We start from the raw sequence: 26,333 nt of genomic DNA, 5'->3' as shown, positions 1-26,333 counted from the left end.
TGAGATGGTTGGATGGCTTCACTGACTCGATGGACATGAGTTTGAGCAAGCTCTGGGAGTTGGTGATGGACAGGGAGGCCTGGGGTGCTGCAATCCATGGGATTGCAACAAACTGGACACAACTGAGGAACTGAACTGAACTGAAGTTAGTAACTGGACTTCCCAGATGGTTCAGTGCTAAAGAATCTGCCTACAATGCAGGAGATGTGGGTTTGATCCCTGGGTCAGGAAGATCCCCTGGAGGAGGGCATGGCAACCCTCTCCAGTATTCTTAGTAGCCCAAGCAGACTAATATAGGCAAGAAGCTAAACTTAAGGACTGAAGATGGCTCAAGTACTTATCAGGTACACATCGGGGTATTAATGGAACAACCTCAACAAAAACATGTTTAAAAAAAAGTCAATTAATTACCTAAATGATGGGGCTTCCCTGATAGCTCATTTGGTAAAGAATCTGCCCGCAATGCAGGAGACCCTGGTTCAATTCCTGGGTCGGGGAGAATCCCTGGAGAAGGGCTAGGCTACCCAATCCAGTATTCTTGGACTTCCCTTGTGGCTCAGCTAATTAAGAATCCACCTGCAATATGGGAGACCTGGGTTCGATCCCTGGGTTGGGAAGATCCCCTGGAGAAGGGAAATGCTGCCCACTCCAGTATTCTGACCTGGAGAATTCCAAGGACTACAGTCCATGGGGTCTCAAAGAGTCGGACACGACTGAGTGACTTTCAAAAAAAAAAATTAAATGATAATAGCTCAGTGACAAGAGAGGAGGTAGATACAGAGTATTCCTGCCTTCATGGACAGATTAATAATATTTAAGGGTAGTAAAATATATACATGTAATCATGCCAAATAAAGAGTATGGAAAACACAGCTCACAGAAGTTTAAAAAGGTAAATGTGTTTGGTTTGTTTGTTTTGCCTTTTTCACTTTGATTTCTGCTTCATGAAATGCATTATAATAAATAAAATATAGTAAATCCAAGACATTTAAGGTAGAAATCTTAAATTACATAGTTGAAAGAGTTCTTTCTTCCCAAACCTTACACATGAGATAATGATGAGTAGGTCTGTTACTCATAAAAGAAAAATATCAAATTCATAAATCATTCAAGGTTACATAACAGAATTTCCTTTTCTTAAAATGAGCCATAAGTTCAAGTTAAAATTGCTTACTGGGAAATGGTTTACATAATGATTAAATAGGGAAAATATATAATATGTAACACACATCATTTAAGAAAGGTTGTTAATACACTTTTGATTGCTATTGACTATAACTGTTGCTGGATATTTAGAATTTTAAAGCAGAAAAACATAACTATGTAAAAAGAATATCAAAATTTTGTGTCCTTATAAAAAAAGCATACCTTTAAAATACATCACACTCTAAATTTAAGGACACTGTTGGTATGATCAAAATCTGTATTTTAGGTACTACAAATTTTATACTTATATAAGACTCTACAGTTATAAAAATAAGCAATTTTTTATTTTAAAAAATAACCATCTCGTCAAATATGTTATAAAAGCAACTCCTACCTCCAGTACTCCTAACTGGTCTCCACACTGCCATCATTACTCCATTTGGACAAAGTCAACAACATATTTTAAAACAATATCACATATGGTTAATTTTATGCCAAAAACTAAGCAACGATTTCTCATTGCATTTGAAGTAAATGTAAACTCTATAAACGGCCTCTAAAACCTTGTACCCCCCAATCTACCCTCTAATCTCATCTCATAGCACTGCACCCACACTCTCCACACTGGGCTAAATAGGCTTCTGTCCACTCCTCCAAGGCCCCCACCTCTTTCCTGCCAAGATCCTCCCACACAATCGTTCCTTCTGTTTATCCTCTTCTTCCTTGCTGGTGGACTGCCGGGCATCCTTCTAATCTCAGCTTCACGTCACCTCCCTCACCATTCATTTGAAGGCAAGTCTCCACTATGTTCCCGTTAAGCACTATGCTCAATTGCTATCTACTCGAACCACCTTATTGAAGATTGCAACCTCCTGTCTCCCACTCCATAACTTTTCCTCTCTTTTTCTCCCTAGCATTTATCACTTTCTAGGACACCACAAAATGTACTTATTTAATATGTTTATTGTTTATGTCCCCCTCTAGAACATAAGCACCAAGAGGGCAGGAGGTTTTGGTCTGGTTCATTGCTGTATCCCCAGGACTTAGGGCAATACATGGCATATATAAATTCTCAGTAGCTTCTTCCTTCACGGCGCTTGTTGTTTGTGTGCTGACTTGTTAAAAGCCTTCACTTATTAAAAGTGACTCATTAAAAGCCTATCTCCCTCTCCCCATGAGCACAGATTCCCATATCTATTTTGCTCATCGCCATATAACCCGTAATTGGTGCAGGCCCTAGAGTTTCCGTGGTGGCTCAGTGGTAAAGAATTCACCTACCAAGCAGGAGACGGGGCTTCCATCCTTGGGTTGGGAAGATCCCCTGGAGAAGGAAACAGCAACTCACTCTAGTATTCTTGTCTAGAAAATCCCATGGACAGAGGACCCTGGCGGGCTACAGTCTACGGGGTCACAAAAGAGACAGACATGCCTTAGCAACTAAACAGCAACAACAGTGCAGGCCTGGCATATAGTAGGCACTCAATAAAGAATTACTCTGTAAATAAATACCTAAACATGTGAGAAGTTAGATGGCTAAGGTCCACGACAATCCTTAATGTTTGTGAGCTTCTGTTTAAAGGTGGGGCCGACACTGTACTTACCAACTGACCCGTATCAACAATTATTGAGGAAAAAAAAAAGGATAATTCTCAAATTCTTTCAATGCCAAATATTCATTGAATGTTCACAATATCCCAACCCTCAGAGATACATTGCTAGAGATAAAGCAATGAAAAAGTGGATCACCATCTAAACTCAACAGGAAGCTTACATTCTAACAGGAGAGATGGACAATACATAAGAAATGAATATTCAATAAAAGTATAAATTGATGGGTGAACCCTTCGTTAGATATGAAAGGCCTCCTAAGGAGGTAACAACCAAACTAAGACCTGGAAGAAGAGAAGGAGCCAGATACTTGAAAAATTGAGGAAAGAACATTTCTGACAAAGGAGGCAGCAAATATAAAGCCCCTGGGATGATAAACAGAGGTCTGTTTTCCCAGAAAGTCCTGGGAGAGAAGTGAGGGATGAGCTGAGATGAAAGAGGCAGGCAAGACCAGAGTTTCAGATCCTAGAGGACACCAGAAAAAGTCGTAATTTTATTCTAAAAGTAAGGGGAAACAGAAGTCTTTAGATAAGGGAGTGGGTGATTTGTTGATAAAGGTCACCCTGAGTGCCATGTGAAGGATAGATTTGAGACTCAAGCGGATACAGAGAAAATTTGCGATGGTGATGGTCTGAACAGGAATGTTGGCAGTGGAGATGGAAAGACAAACTATTATCTAAGGCACAAAAACAGAAACATTTTAAATATAAATATATGTAGCTTGAGTTTCACAGGTGGCACTAGTGGTAAAGAACCCACCTGCTAATTCAGGAAATGTAAGAGATGCAGGTTCCATCCCTGGGTGGGGAAGATCCCCTGGAGGAGGGCATGGCAACCCACTCCAGTATTCTTGCCTAGAGAATCCCACAGACAGAGGAGCCTGGGGGCACAATCCATGGTGCCGCAAAAAGTCGGACACGACTGAACCGACTTAGCACACATGTTTGCACATGGAGCTTAGCCATGTAATGTACTTTCCCTAGTCAATTCTTGGTTCTCACTTTACTTGGCCCATCAGCAGGATTTGCCACAACTGACTGACCATTCCTTCCTTCTTAAAGCACTTTCTCTACTTGGCTTCCAGTACACCACTGGATTTCCTCTGCCTCTTTGGCCACTCCTTCTTAGTCCCTACCAGTTTCTCCCCATCTCCCCCTACTTGTCTGTGTTGGAGAGTTCCCGAGTTCAGTCCTTGGACTCTCTTCTTCTCCATCTACACTCACTCCCTTAGCTACTCCATCAAATGTCAAAGTTTAAATGTCATCCATACGCTGATGAATCCCAAATGTATTTCTCCTCTGACCCCCAGACTCCACATATCCAACTATGTACATAATAACTCTACCTGGATGGTGAATTACATCTCAATCTTAATATATCTAAAAACTAACTCTTCATCTCCCTCACTCCTGTCTGAACATGTTCTTCCCACAGTCACAATCGCACCCCAGGACCTTCACACTTGCCATTCTCCCAGTGTGGCCAACTCTTTGTATAGAAATCTTATCATTTGCTACCATACCTCCCTCTCATCTTTCTCAAAGGTCACTTTTCCTGACTTTCCCTGACCATGTTCCCTGCCATTCCATTTTAAATTATAACACCCACCTGATATCATTATCTTCCTCCCTGCTCTAATTTTCTCTAATTTTCTACCACTTACCTCCTTGTAAAATAATTTCCTTACATATTTGTTTAGTGGCTGTTTGTAGACACAAAAATACATACTCCATGGGGATATGAATTTGTATATTTTTTTAACTTGATGTTTTCCTAGTTCCTGGAATGGAACCTGATATTTAGGAGGTGCTCAATAAATATGCAGTTAAATCCATGAATGAATAATAAATATGTTAAAACTATTTCTTCATATTAAATACATGGATGAAAAATACAAGATGAAACTATTGACTATTCTAGTATTCTTCACCACTTGCCTAAATTTCTAACTGTTTGGTTTGCAATGTGTTTTGCCTGGGAAAGAAAGATGGTTAACACAAACAGGAAAGAGCCTTAAAAACAGGTAGTCTGCAGTTCGAGATAATACCATGGTGATGGAATCCAAAAAAGGCAAACGTGCAAAATGAGTCACAAAATCAAGAACAAGTTACTGTGATGCTATTAATAGTAGCAGTTGAAAAAGGAATAAAGTACAAATGTTCACAGAATGGCATCAAGAATTAACTTTTTCAAGAACCTAAGTGACCTCAAAGTTATTCCTCTCCCTCCATATACAAAACTGTACCCACAGCATGGAAAGTTGTGAAACCTGTGAGTGAGCCAAAACTTCCCTGGCATGCATTGGCAATCAGAAGACACTCAGAACAAATGGTGAATTATGTGAACTGGCGAATTATGAAACATTTCTTTGTTGACTTTCATTCTGACCCGAGCAGGAAGTCAAGACACATTTACCGGGCATTAAGGATTGCAATAGCGACGAGTCTTCACTTCGTAAACTTCGTGTGTATCTCCGGGCCCTCTGGCCAGGTTCTGCATCCGCAACACCGACCAGCTCCAGGGACCACCGCCCGCCTCCTCAGAGCATCTCCTCCTCTGGCCCTGGGAGTTGTCTTCTCCGGACAGCACCCGCCCCAGGGCCCTGCCTCTGCTTACCAAAGCCGGTGGAACTCATATCTCTGTTCCTCCGTTGTAGCTAAAGCCTTCTTTCTCTTCATGAAGCCTAGCAACTCCTGAATCTCCTTCTCACAGGTGGCCAGGAGTGGGTTTTTTGCGTCCAGCGGCCCATAAAATACTGCGAGGGGCAACGAGTCCTCGTGGCCGGCCGAGCGAGGCTGTGGGCTCAGAGAGCTCGCCTTCGACTCCAGGGGCGACTTCGAAATCGCAGTAGAGGGCAGGGGCGGGGTCGGCGGCGACACGGAGGTGGGAGACGCGTTTGGTGAAGAGACCGCGGAGGTGCCTTGCGCCGCCATGTTGACGAGACCCGGGCCCGTCCCGGGGTGTGTGTACACGCGGTTGCCCGGCGACGGTCTCGTGGTAACCAGGCTTCCCGCGAGCGTTTGGGGAAATACAGCGGCCCCTGGAGGGCAAAAGAAGAAAAACCTTGTCCAGAAAGCAGTGTTCCTCCTGAGTTGTTTTTGCCCTCTTGCTCACCGCTAGATGTGATAACAGAGGATTCTGGAGAGAGAGCGAATCGGAGAGCCAGAAACTTAGGATCACATATCCAAACTATACTTTTTCCATTTCGACCACTTAATAATGATGCTCATTAATATCTGCCAGGAGTTATTCTAAGCATTTGAAACGAGTAATCTCATTTACCTCATTTAATCATCATTATAACTTTGCAATTTAGGATATTATCGGTATCTCCATTTCACAGTTTAAGAAACCAAAGTTTAGGGAGGTTTAGCCATTTGACCAAGGTCAGACTAAATCGTTGGAGGGTCAGGGACCTGCCTTCAGACTCCAAAGGCTGTGCTCAGAACGACCTTCCCCCACCACCATGCACTCAAACCAAGGTTAGCAACAGAACTGAAAATAGCAAAATATCTACCCGCAGTTTAAGAATCAATTGCATGCAACTGATCCACTCTGGTCCCTCTTATTGGATCTTGAGGTCTGTAACTATGAATGATGTTGGTGTCTAGTAGTAGTTATGACTATTCTGTTTATTCGTTTGTATTTCAGCTTTATCTTGATTATCACTATATTTTAAATTCGTGAGCATTTAACTCAGCCTTAACCTGTGGACATTAATGTGTACTAATGCTTGAAGTGGTAACTCTCAAAGAATTTTGCATTTTAAATGGGGATTTTAGGAGACTTTGCTTCTGATGGGGAAGCAATGGCCTCAAGGAAACTATTTGGGGGCAAGAGAAGTTCTTTCCCTGCATTATGGGCAATAGTTAGTTTATTTATACATTTAAAGTATGAGTTTCCAACTAGTACAGAACTTGCTTTGTTTATAAATGTTAAATTGTCTAAGAGAAGGAACAGAAATATTTGATGGCTTAGGAAAAGGGGTCTTAACACTGAAAACTGTTACTCGTCCTGTAAAGACAGGAACCTTTACACCCTGTGAGCCCAATTTCCCACTTAAGATTAAGAAGCTTATTGGACCACAGACTGATTTCTTTCAGGGCTGACCCAATTTCTTGCAGACTCTCTGGACCTGTGCTAATTTGCAAGACTGGCCTAGTACGTCATGTTACTGTACCCTAATATTCTTTGAAGGCAAATGATGATGATTTTGCATTTCAAGGCAGGTAATTATGGCCCAAGAACCTTCCTGGCAAGCAGCAATCTCCTCTGACACCAGACTACAAGGAATTCAATTCTCCAGTAAGAATGTAGAAATATTCTTTGATTAAGATTTTTATCTTGTCTCTAAGTGAACAGTAAAAATGCTAAGACTTTAAAGAATTTAGGCCTAAAGAAATAATTCATCCTTGGAGCATTTACAAAAAGTATTAATAGGCCTTTTTGAAAAGTCAGCTTGGTAAGTTCTTTTTCTTCTCATCTTTTTATTCTTACATAACAAACATGTCCACTTCAGAACAAAAGCTGGTATAATTTGCCACTGAGTACTGTCTTTTATATTGATGAAAGTGAAACTGCAGGATAAATGTAAATTAAAGTGTTCAGAGAAGAGGAAAGAAAATAAAAATAAAACACATAAAGTAGATTTATTTCCCCTTCGTCTGACTGCTCTCAGAAACAGCTTTCATAGCTCAGACACATATCAGTCACTGGTAAAAGAAAATGTGACTAATTAAATTCAAATACTTGAATTATGAAACATTGTATCTTAGTCATTTTCCTCCTTGCACACACACTCAAGCTAACAAAGCATAACTTTCAGTAGTTTTTGAAAGCTCATCTGCATATTTAAATGGGTGCTATACTCTGAATCATCACTGTGGTAAGATGGATATTTCCATTTTCTGCAGTTTAAATTATATTTAACTCATTTTTTAAAATATTCTTGAGATGTTATCTTTCTGATAATGAGAAGCAGCTATTAGGATATCTTTTCTATTTTCTTGTCACTTCGCTTTATTCTTTTTATTGTAGTAAAAGAATAGAGCTTTGCAACTGTCTGACAGCTAAATAATGTAAATAGCTTCCTTATAAATAATGTAAATTTCTGTTTCCTTATAATTAAGGAAATTAAGTGTCTGCAGGCTGCAGGGATCTTTTGCCCATCAAGAGTCTTTATCATTTAAAGTTACTGTTAGAGAAGGAATAAATAAAGTTAATATTCTTTCTATTCCTAATGTGGTTGTTAATCATTTGAACTGTCCCAAATATGTAAGATATTTTTTAAAAAAGCATAAAGATCTACCTTTCCTACCTCACTATCTAATATTTAGACCATTCTTAATTTCATGCTTTCCTTCAGTGAAATACAGCCATTTCATTCAATTCAGTTTAGTCGCTCAGTCATGTCCTACTCTTTGCAATACCATGGGCTGCAGCACGCCAGGCCTCCTTGTCCATCACCAACTCCCAGAGCTTGTTTAAACTCATGTTCATTGAGTCGGCGATGCCATCCAACCGTCTCATCCTCTGTCATCCCCTTCCCTGCCTTCAGTCTTACCCAGCATCAGGGTCTCTTCTAATGAGTCGGCTCTTCGCATCAGGTGGAGCATCAGCTTCAGCTTCAGTCCTTCCAATGAATATTCAGGACTGATTTCCTTCAGGATTGACGGGTTTGATCTCCCTGCAGTCCCAGGCACTCTCGAGAGTCTTCTCCAACACCACAGTTCAAAAGCATGAATTCTTCGATCCTGTTTTCTTTATAGTCCAACTCTCACATCCATACACGAGTACTGCAAAAATCATAGCTTTCACTAGACAGACCTTTGTTGGCAAAGTAATGTCTCTGCTTTTTAATATGCTGTCTAGGTTGGTCATAGCTTTTCTTCCAAGGAGCAAGCGTCTTTTAATTTCATGGCTGCAGTCACTATCTATAGTGATTTTAGAGCCCAAGAAAATAAAGCCTGTCACCATTTCCATTGTTTCCCCATCTATTTGCCATGAAGTGATGGGACCAGATGCCATGATCTTAGTTTTTTAAATATTGTGTTTTAAGCCAGCTTTTTCACTCTCCTCTTTCACTTTAATCAAGAGGCTCTTTAGTTCTCTTCACTTTTTGCCATAAGGGTGGTATCATCTGTGTATCCCAGGTTATTGTTATTTCTCTAGGAAATCTTGATTCCAGCTTGTGCTTCATCCAGCCTGGCATTTCACATGATGTACTCTATATAGAAGTTAAATGAGCACTGTGACAATATACAGCCTTGACATACTCCTTTCCCAATTTGGAACCAGTTCATTGTTCCATGTCTGGTTCTAGCTGTTGCTTCTTGGCCTGCATACAGGTTTCTCAGGAGGCAGGTCAGGTGGTCTGGCATTCCCATCTCTTTAAGAATTTTCCACAGTTTGTCATGATCTACACAGTCAAAGACTTTGGTGTAATCAATAAAGCAGAAGTAGATGTTTTTCTGGAACTCTCTTGCTTTTTCTATGATCCAACTGCTACTGCTAAGTCACTTCAGTTATGTCCGACTCTGTGCAACTCCACCCCTGGGATTCTCTGGGCAAGAACACTGGAGTGGGTTGCCATTTCTTTCTCCAATGCATAAAAGTGAAAAGTGAAAGTGAAGTCACTCAGTCATGTCTGACTCTTTGCAACCCCATGGACTGCAGCCTACCAGGCTCCTCCGTCCATGGGATTTTTCAGGCAAGAGTACTGGAGTGGGGTGCTATTGCCTTCTCCATATGATCCAACAGATGTTGGCAATTTGATCTCTGGTCCCTCTGCCTTTTCTAAATCCAGCTTGAATATCTGGAAATTCATGGTTCATGTACAGTTGAAACCTGGCTTAGAGAATTTTGAGCATTACTTTGCTAGCATGTGAGATGAGTGCAATTGTGTGGTACTTTGAACATTCTTTGACATTGCCCTTCTTTGGGATTGAAATGAAAACTGACCTTTTCCAGTTCTGTGGCCACTGCTGAGTTTTCCAGATTTGCTGGCATATTTAGTGCAGCACTTTCACAGCAGCATCTTTCAGGATTTGAAATAGCTCAACTGGAATCCCATCACCTCCACTAACTTTGATCATAGTGATCCTTCCTGAGGCCCACTTGACTTCACATTCCAGGATGTCTGGCTCTGGATAAGTGATCACACCATCATGGTTATCTGGGTCATGAAGATCTTTTTTGTATAGTTCTTCTGTGTATTCTTGCCACCTCTTCTTAATCTCTTCTGCTCTGTTAGGTCCATACCATTCCTGTCCTTTATTGTGCCCATCTTTGCTTGAAATGTTCCCCTGGTATCTCTAGTTTTCTTGAAGAGATCTCTAGTCTTTCCCATTCTATTGCTTTCCTCTATTTCTTTGCACTGATCACTGAGGAAGCTTTGTTATCTCTCCTTGCTATTCTCTGGAAATCTGCATTCAAATGGGTATATCTTTCCTTGTCTCCTTTGCCTTTCGATTCTCTCCTTTTCTCAGCTATTTGTAAGGCCTCCTCAGACAACCATTTTACCTTTTTGCATTTCTTGGGGATGGTTTTGATTACTGCCTCCTATACAATGTCACAAACCTCTGTCCACAGTTCTTCAGGCATTCTAGAACTGAAAAAGTGCATGATCAGATCTAATCCCTTGAATCTATTTGTCACTTCCACTGTATAATTGTAAGGGATTTGATTCAGGTCATACCTGAATAGTCTAGTGGTTTTCCCTACTTTCTTCAATTTAAGTCTGAATTTGGCAATAAGGAGTTCATAATGTGAACTCCTTAAAATTCAGATCCCAGTCTTACTTTTGCTGAGTGTATAGAACTGCTCCATCTTTGACTGAGAAGAAGATAATCAATCTGATTTCGGTGTTGACCATCTGGTGATGTCCATGTGTAGTCTTCTCTTGTGTTTTTGGAAGAGGGTGTTTGCTATGACCAGAACATTCTCTTGGCAAAACTCTGTTAGTCTTTGCCCTGCTTCATTTTGCACTCCAAGGCCAAATTTGCCTATTGCTCCAGGAATCTCTTTTGACTTCTACTTTTGTATTTTGCCATTTCTTTAATATGTCATAAATGCATAAATGAACCACATATTCCCTTCAAGAAGCAGATGACACATCCACAACTAACCCTGAAGAAGGCATACTGTGAAACATGCTGTGATAAAGACTTTCAAAGGCTATAGGAACCCCAAAATGAAGTCTGGGACTGGAGAGAGAATACAGGATTCTAGAGGAGGTGATGTCTTGACCTTGAATCATAACCACTCTTCATTAATAGAAAGGTCTTTGCATCATGCTTTTGCCTAATTACTAGTAAGCACTGATGGCTCAGCAGTAAAGAATCCACCCTCAGTGGAGGAGATGCAGGTTCAACCCCTGGGTCAGGAAGATCCCCTGGAGGAGGAAATGGCAACCCACTCCAGTATTCTTGTCTGGAAAATTCCATGGACAGAGGAGCCTGGTGGGCTACAGTCCATGGGGTCATAAAAAGTCAGACACAAGTGAGTGACTGAACACACAGGTCATAACCTAGCACTGAAGACTGGCTGCTGGCAGAATATATAAATGAGTGGTGATGGTTTAGTCACTAAGTCGTGTCTGACTCTTGTGACCCCGTGGACTGTATAACCCACCTGACTTCTCTGTCCATGGAATTTCCCAGGCAAGAATACTGAAGTGGGTTGCCATTTCCTTCTCCAGGTTATCTTCCCAACCCAGAGATCAAACCTGCAGCTCCTGCATTGCAGATGATCTCTTGCATTGCAGGCAGATTCTTTAACACTGAGCCACCAGGGAAGTCTCCATATAAATGAGTGGATGAAAAGAAAAAATAGCAAGATGAAGAACATTTAGAAGGATATTCCTGACTGAGAGAAAAGACTGAGTAAGGAACAGAGTCATAAACACACACAGCAAGTTAAATTAAAAAATTTGCCTAGTGTGGTGAGTCATAGACTGCAGAAGGTGAGGTGGAAAAAGAAGCATGATCAAATCAAGTGGATAGTTAGAAAATATGCTAGAAATTTTGACTTATTTCTATATTCAGTGGGGAACCTCAGTTAGAAAAACAATGTCATGTAGAGGTTAAAAATCCAATTCCAAACTAATATCAGGCCAGAAATCATGGCTAAATCCCCAGTTCTTCCAAGTTACTTAAGCTCAGTGTGCCTTGATTTCTTCATTTGTAAAAAGGGGATGAAATAATAATACTACCTACCTCATAGTTTTGTTTTGTTTGGAATTAAACTAGTTAATATATGTAAAACCCTTAAAATGGTGCCTGGCACATAGTGAATGCTATATTGTTGTTGTTTAGTTGCTAAGTCATGTCCAATTCTTTGCAACTCCAAGGAATGTAGCCTGCAAGGCTCCTCTGTCCATGGGTTTCTCCAGACAGGAATACTGAAGTGGGTTGCCATTGCCTTCTCCAGGGGCTCTTCCTAAACCAGGAATTGAACCTGCACCTCCAGCATTGACAGGTGATTCTTTGCTGCTGAGCCACCAGGGAAGCCCCAAGTGCTGTATAAATGTTTGTTAATGTAATTATTCAGTTGGGAACCATTGAACATCCTTAAGCAGAAAAGAGTATGAACTGGTCTATATTTTATGTAATTTAGAAGGAAAATTATTATGGTATAATGAAAGATTTGCATGAAGAAGGTTACATCTGATCTAAGCCCCACAGATCATGACAACAATTATACACAGTCAACAATCAGACAGAATCAGTCAAACTAAAACCACAGATAGACACAGAGCTGGAATCAGTAGGAAACCAAATTCTGATCAATTAAGTAAAATGAGAGTCATGCATAATTTATAAAACAATTATACTAACCATAATAATATATTTTTTATGTTTTATATAATATTTCATTATATATGTAGTTGTTGCAAAATATTAGAAGAAATTCTAACAGAATGTATTTATAGTCTTGCAGTAAAGTCTTCCCTAAAAGTTACAAAACTGAAGGACAAAAAGGAAAATACAAATCAACTTGAATATATTAAAAGGCAAACTTTTGGAAGGAAGAAAGATACCACCACAGAAGTGAAACAACAAAACATACATTGGAAAAAGATATTTTTAATACATAACGTACTGTGTGAATATTGTTTTGATAAATATCAGGCGAAGACTAATAGAAAGACCAGATAGGGCTTCTCTTCTCTTCATGTCTTTTGGGTCGACCCACCCTCATGCCTAAAGGATGTATTTTCCTTTGCTTTCTAAATGAAACTGAAATGTAACACAGCTGTAACACTGGTCTGTCCGCCACTTCAAATGTTTGCTGCAGTGACATGGAACCGAGGAACTTACACACTCCCCTGACGTATATGGCGTCAATGCTAGGATTTAACCTGGCTGAAACAGTCTCGCTTGTTCTGCCCCCACCCCCAACAACCCCCCAGGCGGAAGCCAAGCAGCGCCGAAGCCCAGCTCAGTGAAAGCTCCCGCGTGGAAGCTGAACACAAAGAAATCACAGCGCAGGGGAAATGACAAGAAGCCCAGCGTGCTGGACACTGGAGCAGCAAAAACAAACTCAGCAGAAAGCTCATGCGGCTGAGTCTCAGATTCCAGAAGATCTCCTGTTAAGCCTGAACCTCCGGTTTAATTGTAACAGAAGAAACATTGTTGGAATGGGGCCGAAGAAGAGATCAAGCCCTGAGCCTTTGGAGTGGGAGCACTGACTCTAAGACACTAGATGACCAGAGAACTACCCTAGGGAGTATCAGATAGTGAGAACTCACACAAAGGAAACCACCTGAACACAAGACCACGGAACCACCAGTAGCACCCTGTGCAGGACGCCTCATCTAGACAACAAACAAAACAAAAATACAAACCATATCATCAGCAGACAGGATTACCACCTCACTCAGCCTTGCCCATCAGAGGAAAAACAAAGAAGCCAAAAACTTGCACAAATCTCACCGTATAGGAAGGTTGTACAAACCACTGGACCAACCTTAGGAGGGAAGAAACAAAAAGGAAGAAAGAATTCAACCTTGAAGCCTGGGAAAAGGAGACCTCAAACACAATAAGTTAAAAAAATAAAAATGAAAAGGCAGAGAAATACTACACAAATGAAGGAACAAATTAGGAACACAGAAGTCCAAATAAATGAAGAGGAAATAGGCAAACAACCTGAAAAAGAATTCAGAATAATGATAGTAAAGATGATCAAAAACCTTGAAAAAAAAATGGAGAAAATGGAAGAATTGATTAACAAAGACCTAGAAGAATTAAAGAATAAACATACAGAGATAAACAACACAATTACTGAAATTAAAAATACCCTGGAAGGAATCAATAGCAGTATATCTGAAGCAGAAGAATGAATCAGTGAACCAGAAGACAAAATGGTGGAAATAACTTCTGAAGAGCAGAATAAAGTAAAAAGAATGAAAAGAACTGAGGATAGTCTCAGAGACCTCTGGGACAATATCAAATGCACCAACATTTGAATTATAGGGGTCCCAGAAAAAGAAGAGAAGAAGAAAGGGTATGAGAAAATTTTTGAAGAGATTATAGTTGAAAATTTCCCCAGCATGGAAAAGGAAATAGTCAGTCAAGTCCAAGAGGCACAGAGTCCCATACAGGATAAACCCAAGGAGAAACATGCCAAGAGACACACTAATCAAACTGACAAAGACTAAACACAAAGAAAGAATACTAAAAGCAGCAAGGGAGAAGCAACAAGTAGCATACAAGGGAAACCCCATATGCTTAACAGCTGATCTTTCAGCAGAAACTCTGCAGGCCAGAAGGGAGTGGCAGGATATATTTAAAGTACTGAAAGGGAAAAGTCTACAACCAAGATTATGGTACCTGGCAAGGATCTCATTCAAAATTGATGAAGAAATAAAAAGCTTTTTAGACAAGCAAAAGTTAAGAGAATTCAGTCCCACCAAACCAGCTTTATAACAAATGTTAAAGGAACTTATATAGTCAAGAAATGCAAGAGAAGAAAAAAGATCTACAAAATCAACCCCAAATAATTAAGAAAATAGCAATAAGAACATATATATCAATAATTACTTTAAATGTAAATGGATTAAATGCTCCAACCAAAAGGCACAGACTGGTTGAATGGATACAAAAACAAGACCCATATATATGCTGCCTACAAGAAACCCACTTCAGACCTAAAGACACATATAGACTGAAAGTGAGAGGATGGAAAAATATATTCCATGCAAATGGAAAGCAAAAGAAAGCTGGAGTAGCAATCCTCATATCAGACAAAATAAACCTTAAAATAAAGATTACAAGAGATAAGGAAGGACACTACATAATGATCAAGGAATCAATCCAAGAGGAAGACATAACAATTGTAAATATCTATGCACCCAACATAGCAGCACCTCAACACATAAGACAAATACTACCAGACATAAAAGGAGAAAATGAAAGTAACACAATAATATTAGGAGACTTTAATACCCCACTCACACCAATGGACAGAGCATCAAAACAGAAAATTAATAAGGAAACGTGTTATATGAAACATTACATGAGATGGAGCTCATTGATATCTTCAGGACATTCCATCCAAATGCAGAAGAATAAACCTTCTTCTTAAGTGTACATGGAATATTCTCCAGGAGAGACCACATCTTGGGTTACATATCAAGCCTCAGCAAATTTAAGAAAGTTGAAATCACATCAAGCATCTTCTCCAACCACAACACTATGAGACTAAATATCAATTACAAGGAAAAAAAAAACTGTAAGAAACACAAACACATGGAGATTAAACAACACGTTTCTGAATAACCAACGGGTTACTGAAGAAATCAAAAGGGAAATAAAAACATTTCTAGAAACAAATGACAATGAAAACACAATGACATGAAACCCATGGGATGCAGCAAAAGCAGTTCTAAGAGAGGAGTTTATAGCAATACAATCCTACCTCAAGAAGCAAGAAAAACACCAAATAGACAACTTAACTTTACACCTAAAACGACTGGAAAAAGAAGAACAAAAAGAAAATTAGTAGAAGGAAAGAAATCATAAAAAGCCAAGCAGAAATAAATGAAAAAGAAATGAAAGAAACAGTGATAAAGATTAATAAAACTAAAAGCTGATTCTTTGAGAAGATAAACAAAATGGACAAACCTTTGGCTAGACTCACCAAGGAAAAAAGAGAGAAGAATCAAATCAACAAAACCAGAAGTGAAAAAGGAGAGATTACAACAGACAATGCAGAAATACAAAGGGTTTTAAGAGACTATTGTGGACAGCTATATGGCAATAAAATGGATAACCTGGAAGAAATGGACAGATTCTTAGAAAAGTTCAACCTTCCAAGACTGAACCAGTAAGAAATAGAAATTATGAACAATCCAAATACAAGCACTGAAATTGAAGCTGTGATCAAAAAATTTCCCAAAAAACAAAAGCCCAGGACCAGATGGCTTCACAGGAGAATTCTATCAAACATTTAGAGAAGAGCTAATGTCTATCCTTCTGAAACTTTTCAAAAAATTGCAGAGGAAGGAACATTTCCAAATTCATTCTACAAAGCCACCATGATCCTGATACCAAAACCAGACAAAGACAACACAGAAAAAGAAAACTAAAGGCCAATATCACTGATGAACATAAAGGCAAAAATCCTCAACAAAATTTTAGCAAACAATTCAGCAACACATCAAAAAGCTCATACACCATGATTCAACCGGGTTTATTCCAAGGATGCAAGGATTCTTCAACATACGCAAATCATTCAATGTAATACACCATATTAACAAATTGAAAGATAAAAACCATATGATAATCTCAATAGATGCAGAAAAAAGCCTTTGACAAAATTCAGCACCCATTTACTATTAAAACCCTTCAAAAAATGGGCGTAGATGAGACAACTGCTCAGGACTGGTACACTGGGAGGACCCAAAGGGATGGGATGGGGAGGGAGGTGGGAGGGGGGATCAGGATGGGAAACACATGTAAATCTATGGCTGATTCATGTCAATGTATGGCAAAAACCACTACAATATTGTAAAGTAATTAGCCTCCAACTAATAAAAATAAATGAAAAAAAAATTAAAAAATAAAAAAAAAAATTTAATGTGCATAGAAGTAACCTACCTCAACATAGTAAAGGTCATATATAATAAGCCTACAGCAAACATTATTCTCAAAGGTGAAAAATTGAAAGCATTCCCTCTAAGATCAGGAAGAAGATAAGGGTGCCCACTTTTCCCACTATTATTCAACATTGTTCTGGAAGTCCTAGTTACAGCAATCAGAGGAAAAAAAGAAATAAAAGGAATCCAGATCAGAAAAGAAGTAAAGCTCTCACTGTTTGCAGATGACATGATACTTTACATAGAAAATCCTAAAATTAGCATCAGAAGAGTACTAGAATTAATCAATGAATTTAGCGAAGTTGCAGGATACAAAATCAATACACAGAAATCACTTGCATTTCTATATACTAACAATGAAAAATCAGAAAGAGAAATTAAGGAATCAATCCAATTCACCATTGCAACAAAAATAATTAAATATCTAGGAATAAACTTACCTAAGGAGACAAAATAACTATACACAGAAAATTATAAAACACTGATGAAAGAAATCAAAGATGACATAAACAGATGGAGATATATTCCATGTTCCTAGGTAGGAAGAACCAAGATTGTGAAAATAACTATACTACCAAACGCAAACTACAGATTCAATGCTATCCCTATCAAATTACCAATGGCATTTTTTCACAGAACTAGAACATAAAATTTCACAATTCATATGGAAACAAAAAAGATGCCAAATAGCCAAAGCAGTCTTGAGAAAGAAGAATGGAGCTGGAGGAATTTACCTTCTTGACTTCAGGTTATACTACAAAGCTACAGTCATCAAGACAGTATGGTACTGGCACAAAAACAGAAGCATAGACCAATGGAACAAGACAGAAAGCCTAGAAATAAACCCATGCACTTATGGGTACCTTATATTTGACAAAGGAGGCAAGAATATACAATGGGGCAAAGAGCCTCTTCAATAAATGGTGCTGGGAAAACTGGACAGCTACATGTAAAACAATGCAACTAGAACACTTCCTAACACCATACACAAATATAAACTCAAAATGGATTAAAGACCTAAATGTAGGACCAGAAACTATAAAACTCTTAGAGGAAAACATAAGCAGAACACTCGATGACATAAATCAAAGCAAGATCCTCTATGACCCACATTTTAGAGTAATGGAAATAAAGACAAAAATAAACAAGTGGGGCCTGATTAAACATAAAAGCTTTTGCACAGCAAAGGAAACTATAAACAAGGTAAAAAGTCAGCTCTCAGAATGGGAGAAAGTAATAGCAAATGAAACAACTGACAGAAGATTAATTTCCAAAATATACAAGCAACTCATACAACTCAATACCAGAAAAACAAACAACCCAGTCAAAAAGTGGGGAAAGACCTAAACAGACATTTCTCCAAAGAAGACATACAGATGGCTAACAAACACATGAAAAGACACTCAACATCACTCATTATTAGAGACATGCAAATCAAAATTACAATGAGATATCACCTCATACCATCAGAATGGCCATCATCAAAAAGTCTACAAACAATAAATGCTGGAGAGGGTGTGGAGAAAAGGATACACTCTTGCACTGTTGGTGGGAATGTAAATTGATACAGTCACTATGGGAGATGGCATGGAGATTCCTTTAAAAACTAGGAATAAAACCATCATATGACCCAACAATCCCATCCTAGACACATACCCTGAGGAAACCAAAATCGAAAGAGGTACATGTATCCTATAGTTCACTGCAGCGCTATTTACAACAGCTAGAACATGGAAGCAACCTAGATGTCCATCGACAGATGAATGGATAAAGAAGTGGTGGTATATATACACAATGGAATATTACTCAGCCATAAAAAGGAATGCCTTTGACAGTTCTAATGAGGTGGATGAACCTAGAACCTATTATACAGAGTGAAGTAAGTCAGAAAGAGATATATATCATTTTCTAAAGCATATATATGGAATCTAGGAAAATGGTAATAAAGAATTTATTCACAGGGCAGCAATGGAGAAACAGACATAGAGAATAGACTTATGGACATGGGGAGGGGGAGGAGAAGGTGAGATGTTTGGAAAGAGTAACATGGAAACTTACATTACCACATGAAAAATAGATAGTCAATGGGAATTTGCTGTATGGCTAAGAAACTCAAACATGGGCTCTGCCTCAACCTAGAGCGGTGAGATGAGGAGGGAGATGGGAGGGAGGTTCAAAAGGGAGGGGATATATGTATATCTATGGCTGATTCAGGTTGAGGTTTGACAGACAACAACAAAATTATGTAAAGCAATTAGTTTAGTCGCTCAGTCCAACTCTTTGTGACCCCATGGAAGGGGTCACATGCCAGGCCTCCATGTCCATCACCAACTCCCAGAGTTTACTCAAACTCATACACATCAAGCTGGTGATGCCATCCAACCATCTCATCCTCTGTCATCCCCTTCTCCTCCTGCCTTCAATCTTTCCCAACATCAGGGTCTTTTCAAATTAGTCAGCTCTTCGCATCAGGTGGCAAAAGTATTGGAGATTCAGCTTCATCATCACTTCTTCCAATGAACACCCAAGATTGATCTCCTTTAGGATGGACTGGTTGGATATCCTTGATGTTCAAGGGATTCTCAAGAGTCTTCTCCAACACCACAGTTCAAAAGCATCAGTTCTTCAGTGCTCAGCTTTCTTTATAGTCCAGCTCTCATATCCATACATGACTACTGGAGAAACCATAGCCTTGACTAGACAGACCTTTGTGGGCAAGTAATGTCCCTGCTTTTCAATATGCTGTCTAGGTTAGTCATAACTTTTCTTGCAAGGAGTATGCGTCTTTTAATTTCATGGCTGCAGTCACCATCTGCCGTGATTTTGGAGCCCCCCAAAATAAAGTCTGCTAGTTTCCACTGTTTCCCCATCTATTTGCCAAGAAGTGATGGGACCAGATGCCATTATCTTAGTTTTCTGAATGCTGAGCTTTGAGCCAACTTTTTCACTCTCCTCTTTCACTTTCATCAAGAGGCTCTTTAGCTCCTCTTCGCTTTCTGCCATAAGGGTGGTGTCATCTGCATATCTGAAGTTATTGATATTTCTCCCAGCAATCTTGATTCTAGCTTGTGCTTCATCCAGCCCAGCATTTCTCATGATGTTCTCTGCATATAAGTTAAATAAGCAGGGGGACAATATACAGCCTTGACATACTCCTTTTCCTATTTGGAACCAGTCTGTTGTTCCATGTCTAGTTCTAACAGTTGTTTCCTGATCTGCATACAGATTTCTCAAGAGGCAGGTCAGGTGGTCTGGTATTCCCATCTATTTCAGAATTTTCCGTAGTTTGTTGTGATCCACACAGTCAAAGACTCTGGCATAGTCAATAAAACAGAAGTAGATATTTGTCTGGAACTCTGTTGCTTTTTTGATGATCCGATGGATGTTGGCAGTTTGATCTCTGGTAAAGCAAGTACCCTTCAATAAAAAAATAAATTAAAAAAAAAAAGAGAAAGACCAGATAAGGAGAATGGGTACATAAAACAGCTTTACTTATTACAGGCTACTAGTGGAAGTCAGTGTAGTCAAGGTACACAACAAAGATATCAGCATCATTATCCAGGAGAGATCGGAATATAAATTTCCATAATCTAGCATCCTCATCAGTGGTGCACAATGCTGGATGGTAATAACCAGGTGTCTTTTAAGTGTCTGATGGGGAAACAATGGAAACAGTGACAGACTTTATTTTGGGGGGCTCCAAAATCACTGCAGATGGTGACTGCAGCCATGAAATTAAAAGATGCTTGCTCCTTGGAAGAAAATCTATGACCAACCTAGACAGCATATTAAAGAGCAGAGATATTACTTTGCCAACAAATGTCCATCTAGTCAAAGCTATGGTTTTTCTAATAGTCATATATGGATGTGAGATTTGGGCTATAAAGAAAGCTGAGTGCTGAAGAATTGATGCTTTTGAACTATGGCGTTGAAGAAGATTCTTGAGAGTCCCTTGAACTCCAAGGAGATCCAACCAGTCCATCCTAAAGGAAATCAGTCCTGAACACTCATTGGAAGGACTGATGCCGAAGCTAAATCTCCAATACTTTGGCCACCTGATTCGAAGATATGACTCATTTGAAAAGACCCTGATGCTGGGAAAGATTGAAAGCAGGAGGAGAAGAGGATGACAGAGGATGAGAGGGTTGGATGCTATCGCCAACTTGATGGATTTGAGTTTGAGTAAGCTTCGGGAGTTGGTGGTGGACAGGGAAGCCTGGCGTGCTGCAGTTCATGTGGTCACAGAGTCGGACATGACTGAGTGACTAAACTGTCTGACTATGTCTCTGAAGCTTGAACAAACGGTTGCAGTTCCTCTGGAGCACAGTGCTGCTTCAATTTAATACTCTGGTGTGTGGACAGTTTCAGATACCTCCATTCGGCTCTTCTACCAAGCTCTAATGCCACAGATTAGGAATCCCATATTAGGGTTCTGCTAGAAACTAAGTCTCACCTTCAATCAAAGATTTTGGGTTTTTGAATGGCCTGAGATCTGGAAACTAGATGAGGAAGCACAATTTTCCATTGCAGCAACAAATATCAGACTTTTGCTTACCACTTCTTGACTTTTCTGATTATACTTATCAAGCAGCAACTTTGTTGCCTTCTCATCCATCTATCTTGACCCTGTAACACCATGATTCATTAGCCAACACTGCATATCCCTGTAGGTAGAGACGCCTTGGTTGTCACTCTGGCCTGGGCTGTCCGTTATGGTAATGACATCTCATGCTGGCCTTTGTTAACTGCTACCACCTGGCTTTGCCATTCTGGAATTATATCATCCCCACTAATATTATGGGCTTCCCCAGTGGCTGAGCAGTAAAGAATCTGCCTGCAATGCATGAGGCATAGGAGACGTGGGTTTGAGCTCATATATCTTGTCAGGAAGATCCCCTGGAGGAGGGCATGGCAACCCACTTCGGTATTCTTGGCTGGAGAATCCCATGAACAGAGAAGCCTGGTGGGATACAGTCAACAGGGTCACAAAGAATCAGTCATGACTGAGCGACTGAGCACCACTAATATGATGAAACTAAAGTTCATGGCAGACTCCCTTACTGCCCACAGCCCTGGCCCACAGAAGACAGAAAACTTCCAAGCTCCTCCAAAGATGCTGTTACTCACCTTGTTGTTACATTCCTTGCATCCTCAGTGGAGTCGTCCTCTGGCCAAGTAGGGGAACATAGCCAAAAGGTTCTTTAGGTTCTTTCAGTTCAGTTCAGTTCAGTCGTTCAGTCGTGTCCAACTCTGCGATCCCATGAATCACAGCACACCAGGCCTCCCTGTCCATCACCAACTCCCAGAGTCTCCTCAAACCCATGTCCATTGAGTCGGTGATGCCATCCAGCCATCTCACCCTCTGTCGTCGCCTTCTCCTCCTGCCCCCAATCCCTCCCAGCATTAGGGTCTTTGGGACATATGTAATAAATCCATTCTAACATTTCTATCTCTCTGGGCTTTCTGGCCCTGTCTTCAAAATCATGTCGAGGAAATGCTGCATCTTCACTTCATTTGATGTAGGACATTATCAGATCCGCACTTCCAGAAACTACCTTGTTATGTGATTAGGAATTCTGAATCATGGCTGAGCCCCCCATATTGGGTTCCCTTGGTAGCTCATTGGTAAAGAATCTGCCTGCCAGTGCAGGAGATGTGGGTTCCATCCCTGAGTTGAGAAAATCCCCTGAAGGAGGAAATGGCAACCCACTCCAATATTCTTACCTGGGAAATTCCATGAACGGAGGAGCCTAGTGGGCTACAGTCCATGGGGTTGCAATAGAGTCAAACACAACTTAGCAACTGAAGAGCAACAACAACCCCCATATTAACGAATTCTACCCCATCTGGCCTTGTATTCATTCTGTCCTTCTGGTCTAATGTACTCAAAATACCCTCCGAACACGTTACCCCCAGTTTCAGCTAATCCCTCTATGCCAGATCCTACAATTCCTTTGGCATGTGGGCTATTTCTTCCCAGAGCACAGCTTGTATTTTCCTGTTCAGGCTGTGCTGAAATGTGTTTGATTTTTAGCCAGGAGGTAATGAAGGGTGTTGGGGGCATATCCAGAGGGAAACAAGAATCATCTTGAAAGGCACCTGCTTTAGATTAGGTCATTGCATGTTCCTCCAGGCGAAAAAAAAAAGAAGACTTTTTCTCTGGCAGGTGGTTAGAGGGTATTTCTGCGACCCTGGAGGGTTCAGAGGAATTCAAGAGCTCAAAATTAGACTTGTCTACCTAAATATCTTCATTTTATATCTATGAATCCCATTATTTTCTTGGAACCTCTGCTACATAATCAGATGTGGGCCCAAGTTTTAGCAAAGTCTACACAGTCATTACCCTGAGCTGTAATAGAGGCAATCTGACTTTTAGAGAATGCTTGAAGAACTTCCAGTGCCTCAAAGGAAGCCATCCTCCAATCCCTTTCATTAATATTGCCCCATACTGACTATGTATAATAGCTATTCAGTCTTCCCATACCTTGCTGGCTACCTACACCTCATCACAATGAAACCATGGGTGAAATCACTGCATGCCAACCCAACTTATGACCACAATTGGCCCCCTATTGCTTTCAGATGGTGGGTGATTCAAGTCTAAAATCCCATCCTGGGGAGTCCACTTTTTATAGCTCATTACTCTGGACTTCCTGGGTAGCTAGGTCGGTAAAGAATCTGCTGTAATGCAGGAGATTGGGGTTCGAACCCTGGGTCTGAAAGATCCCCTGGGGAAGGAAAAGGCAACCCATTCCTCCACTCTTGCCTGGAAAATTTCGTGAACAAAGGAGCCTCGTGGGCTGCAGTTCATGGATTTGCAAGAGTCGGACACAACTTAGCGACTAAAACCAAATCACTGTGTTAACCTGGGTTCTCTAGACAGCAGTTCAGTTCATTTGCTCAGTCGTGTCCAACTCTTTGCGACCCCATGGACTGCAACACGCCAGACTTCTCTGTCCATCACCAACTCCCGGAGCTTGCTCAGACTCCCGTCTATTGAGTCAGTGGTGATGCCATCCAACTGTCTCATGCTCTGTCGTCCCCTTCTGGTAAAGGCTTAAGTGCTTGTGCTTCTTTGGAAGTGATTCTGAAGCAAGAAGTAGGAGAGAAGGAAGTAACATTAGCTCTGATGTTAATTTCATGTGTCCACTTGACTGAGCTAAGGGAAGCCCAGCTAGCTAGTAAAACATTATTTGTGGGTGTGTCTGTTAGAGTGTAAAATATTAACATTAAAACCAGTAGACTGAGTAAAGAACATTGCCCTCATCATGGAGTGGGCATCAACCAGTGCACTGAGGGTCCAAAGAGAACAAAAGGGCAGAGGAAGGGCACATTTGTTCTCTCTGCTTGAGCTGGGAGATCTTTTCGCTCCTGCCTTGGACATCAGCACTTCTGGTTCTCAGGCTTTGGCATGAACTGAATTACCAACTGCCTTTCCTGGCTCTCCAGTTTTCAGACAGCAGATCATGGGGCTTCTCAACCTCCATAATCACAAGTCAATTCCTTGTCAATTTATGTATATTACTGATACATATTTCCTATTAGTCTGGCAATGAATTTTTTCTTTTGATCATGCTGTCTGGCATGTGGGGCTCTTAGTTTTCTGTCCAGGAATCAAAACCGTTCCCTCTGCATTGGAATACCTTAAACTGTGAAAGTAGCTTTGGAACTGGGTAATGTAAAGAGACTAGAAGAGTTTTAATGTGCATGCTAGAAAAAGCCTCCATTCCTCATGGATGGACCTCTCTAGAGAAAGTCTAGAGAGGACTCAGAGAGAAAAGAGGAGAGGAGATATTGCAGAGAAAGCCTCAATCTTCTTAGAGAATAACTAAGTAATCTTGAACAGAATTTTGGTACATATATGGATGGTAAGTGCCATTCTGATGAGGTCTCACTCAGATGGAAATGAGGAATGTATTATTGGACAACAGAGGAAAGGTCATTCTATGAAAGTGGCAAAGAACTTGACTGAATTGTGTTTGTATTCTAGTGTTTTGTGGAAGGTAAAACTTGGGAACAATGAAATGAATATTTAGCTGAAGCAATCTCTAAGCAAAGTGCTGAAGGTACAGTGTGGTTCCTCCTGACAGCCTATAGGACAATGTGGAAAGAGAGAAATGACCAAGCCAAAAAGAAGCTTAAAGATTTGGAAAATTTTCAGCCTATTCATAGGGTAAAAAATGAGGAAGAATATTTGAAAGAGAATACAAAGAGATCATTTGATAAGGAGTTAATTATGGATCAGTTATCTCTACAGAACCTAGGAGCTGTTGTTCAAAACACTGGAAGAATGGCCACATGGGCAATTCAGAGATCATCAGGGATGGGGCTTCCATGAGACCCAGTGTGCATGGACCCAGAGACAGAGCCATTTCCCAGGAGGGCACACAGTGTCCAGCACTGAATCACAATTTGGGCTCTTCAGTTACCCCAGACGGAACTTCAGTGGGCCCCAGTGGCTGCCTCTCCAGCAGAGAGGCTCAGAATGTGCTCAGAACACTTGCGATAGCCTACAGTTGGGCAGAATCACCTAACACAGCCTGTTTCACAGTGAAGTGCTGAATATCTCATGTAGTCTACTGAGTACTGTACCGAAAGTGAAAACAGAATGGTCGTGTGTGTACAGAGTGGTTCTCAGAGTGTCGATCGCTTACCTTCCTGATCACGAGGTTGACTGGGAGCTGGGGCTCACTGCCACTGCCCACGAGAGAGGAGCAGATCCCCTTTATCACTAGACAGGGAAAGATCAAAGTTCAGCATTCAACGAAGTTTCTACTGGATATGTATCACTTTTATGCCATCATAAAGGCAAAAATTGTAAGTCAGGGACCATCTGTGGTAGATCTTTCTGTTTTGACATGAAAATAAATTTAAGGCTTTTTTTAATTAAAAAAGAAATTTTAGAATGATGTGAACAATATGTTATCATTTATCTATATGAAAGAACCACAAAATGGGTCTATAATATTTGTATTTATATGTGTGTATATATTATAAGAGCCCCAGGGAAGATGGGAGAGTGAAAGAGAGGATAAAAGTGCTGAGAAGTTCTGAAAAAATCCTCAATAAATTATTGAAACTGGTTATGTCTGTCAAGAAACTAGAATTGAAAATGGGGATCCAGTGAGATTTTAGCCTTGTCTTTTTTTTTTTTAAACAAAGAAAAGATCTTCCTGTAGTATCAATGTAATTAAAGTTAATTTTAAAATGTAACAGTAACTGTAAAGTAAAACTTTTCTTTTTTTCTTTTTGGCATCCCTTAGTGAGTAAAGTAAAACTTAATAGTTTTACTATCAGTAAAACTTCGGGTTATGAGGATCTTTGTTCTGTGTTCTTTTCAGTATACTCGTTTTTCTACAATGAATGTGTATTGCTTCCATTGTAAAAAAAAAAAAAAAAAGCATACTTTTTTGAAAGACTGAAGATACATAACAATATACATACAAACTAAAACTAAAAATTCCATATTCCTTAGCTAGAC

General features: G+C 40.1%; 1 protein-coding gene across 7 annotated transcripts in view; it reads right to left on the bottom strand.

Moving 5' to 3' along the window:
• The window catches only part of CFAP54 (cilia and flagella associated protein 54), a 292,191-nt gene extending 286,494 nt beyond the window's left edge, over positions 1-5,697 (bottom strand). For all 7 annotated transcript variants that reach the window (XM_065937187.1, XM_065937217.1, XM_065937208.1 and 4 more), the window contains exon 1: positions 5,371-5,697. In XM_065937187.1, coding sequence (XP_065793259.1) covers positions 5,371-5,687 — 317 coding nt within the window. In that variant the 5' untranslated portion in view covers positions 5,688-5,697. The remainder of the gene's footprint in view (positions 1-5,370) is intronic.
• Between the last annotated feature and the right edge of the window lie 20,636 nt (positions 5,698-26,333).

Source organism: Muntiacus reevesi, chromosome 1, assembly GCF_963930625.1.
Source record: "Muntiacus reevesi chromosome 1, mMunRee1.1, whole genome shotgun sequence".
Taxonomy (NCBI): Eukaryota; Metazoa; Chordata; class Mammalia; order Artiodactyla; family Cervidae; genus Muntiacus; species Muntiacus reevesi.
This window is presented reverse-complemented; position numbering and strand designations above follow the sequence as displayed.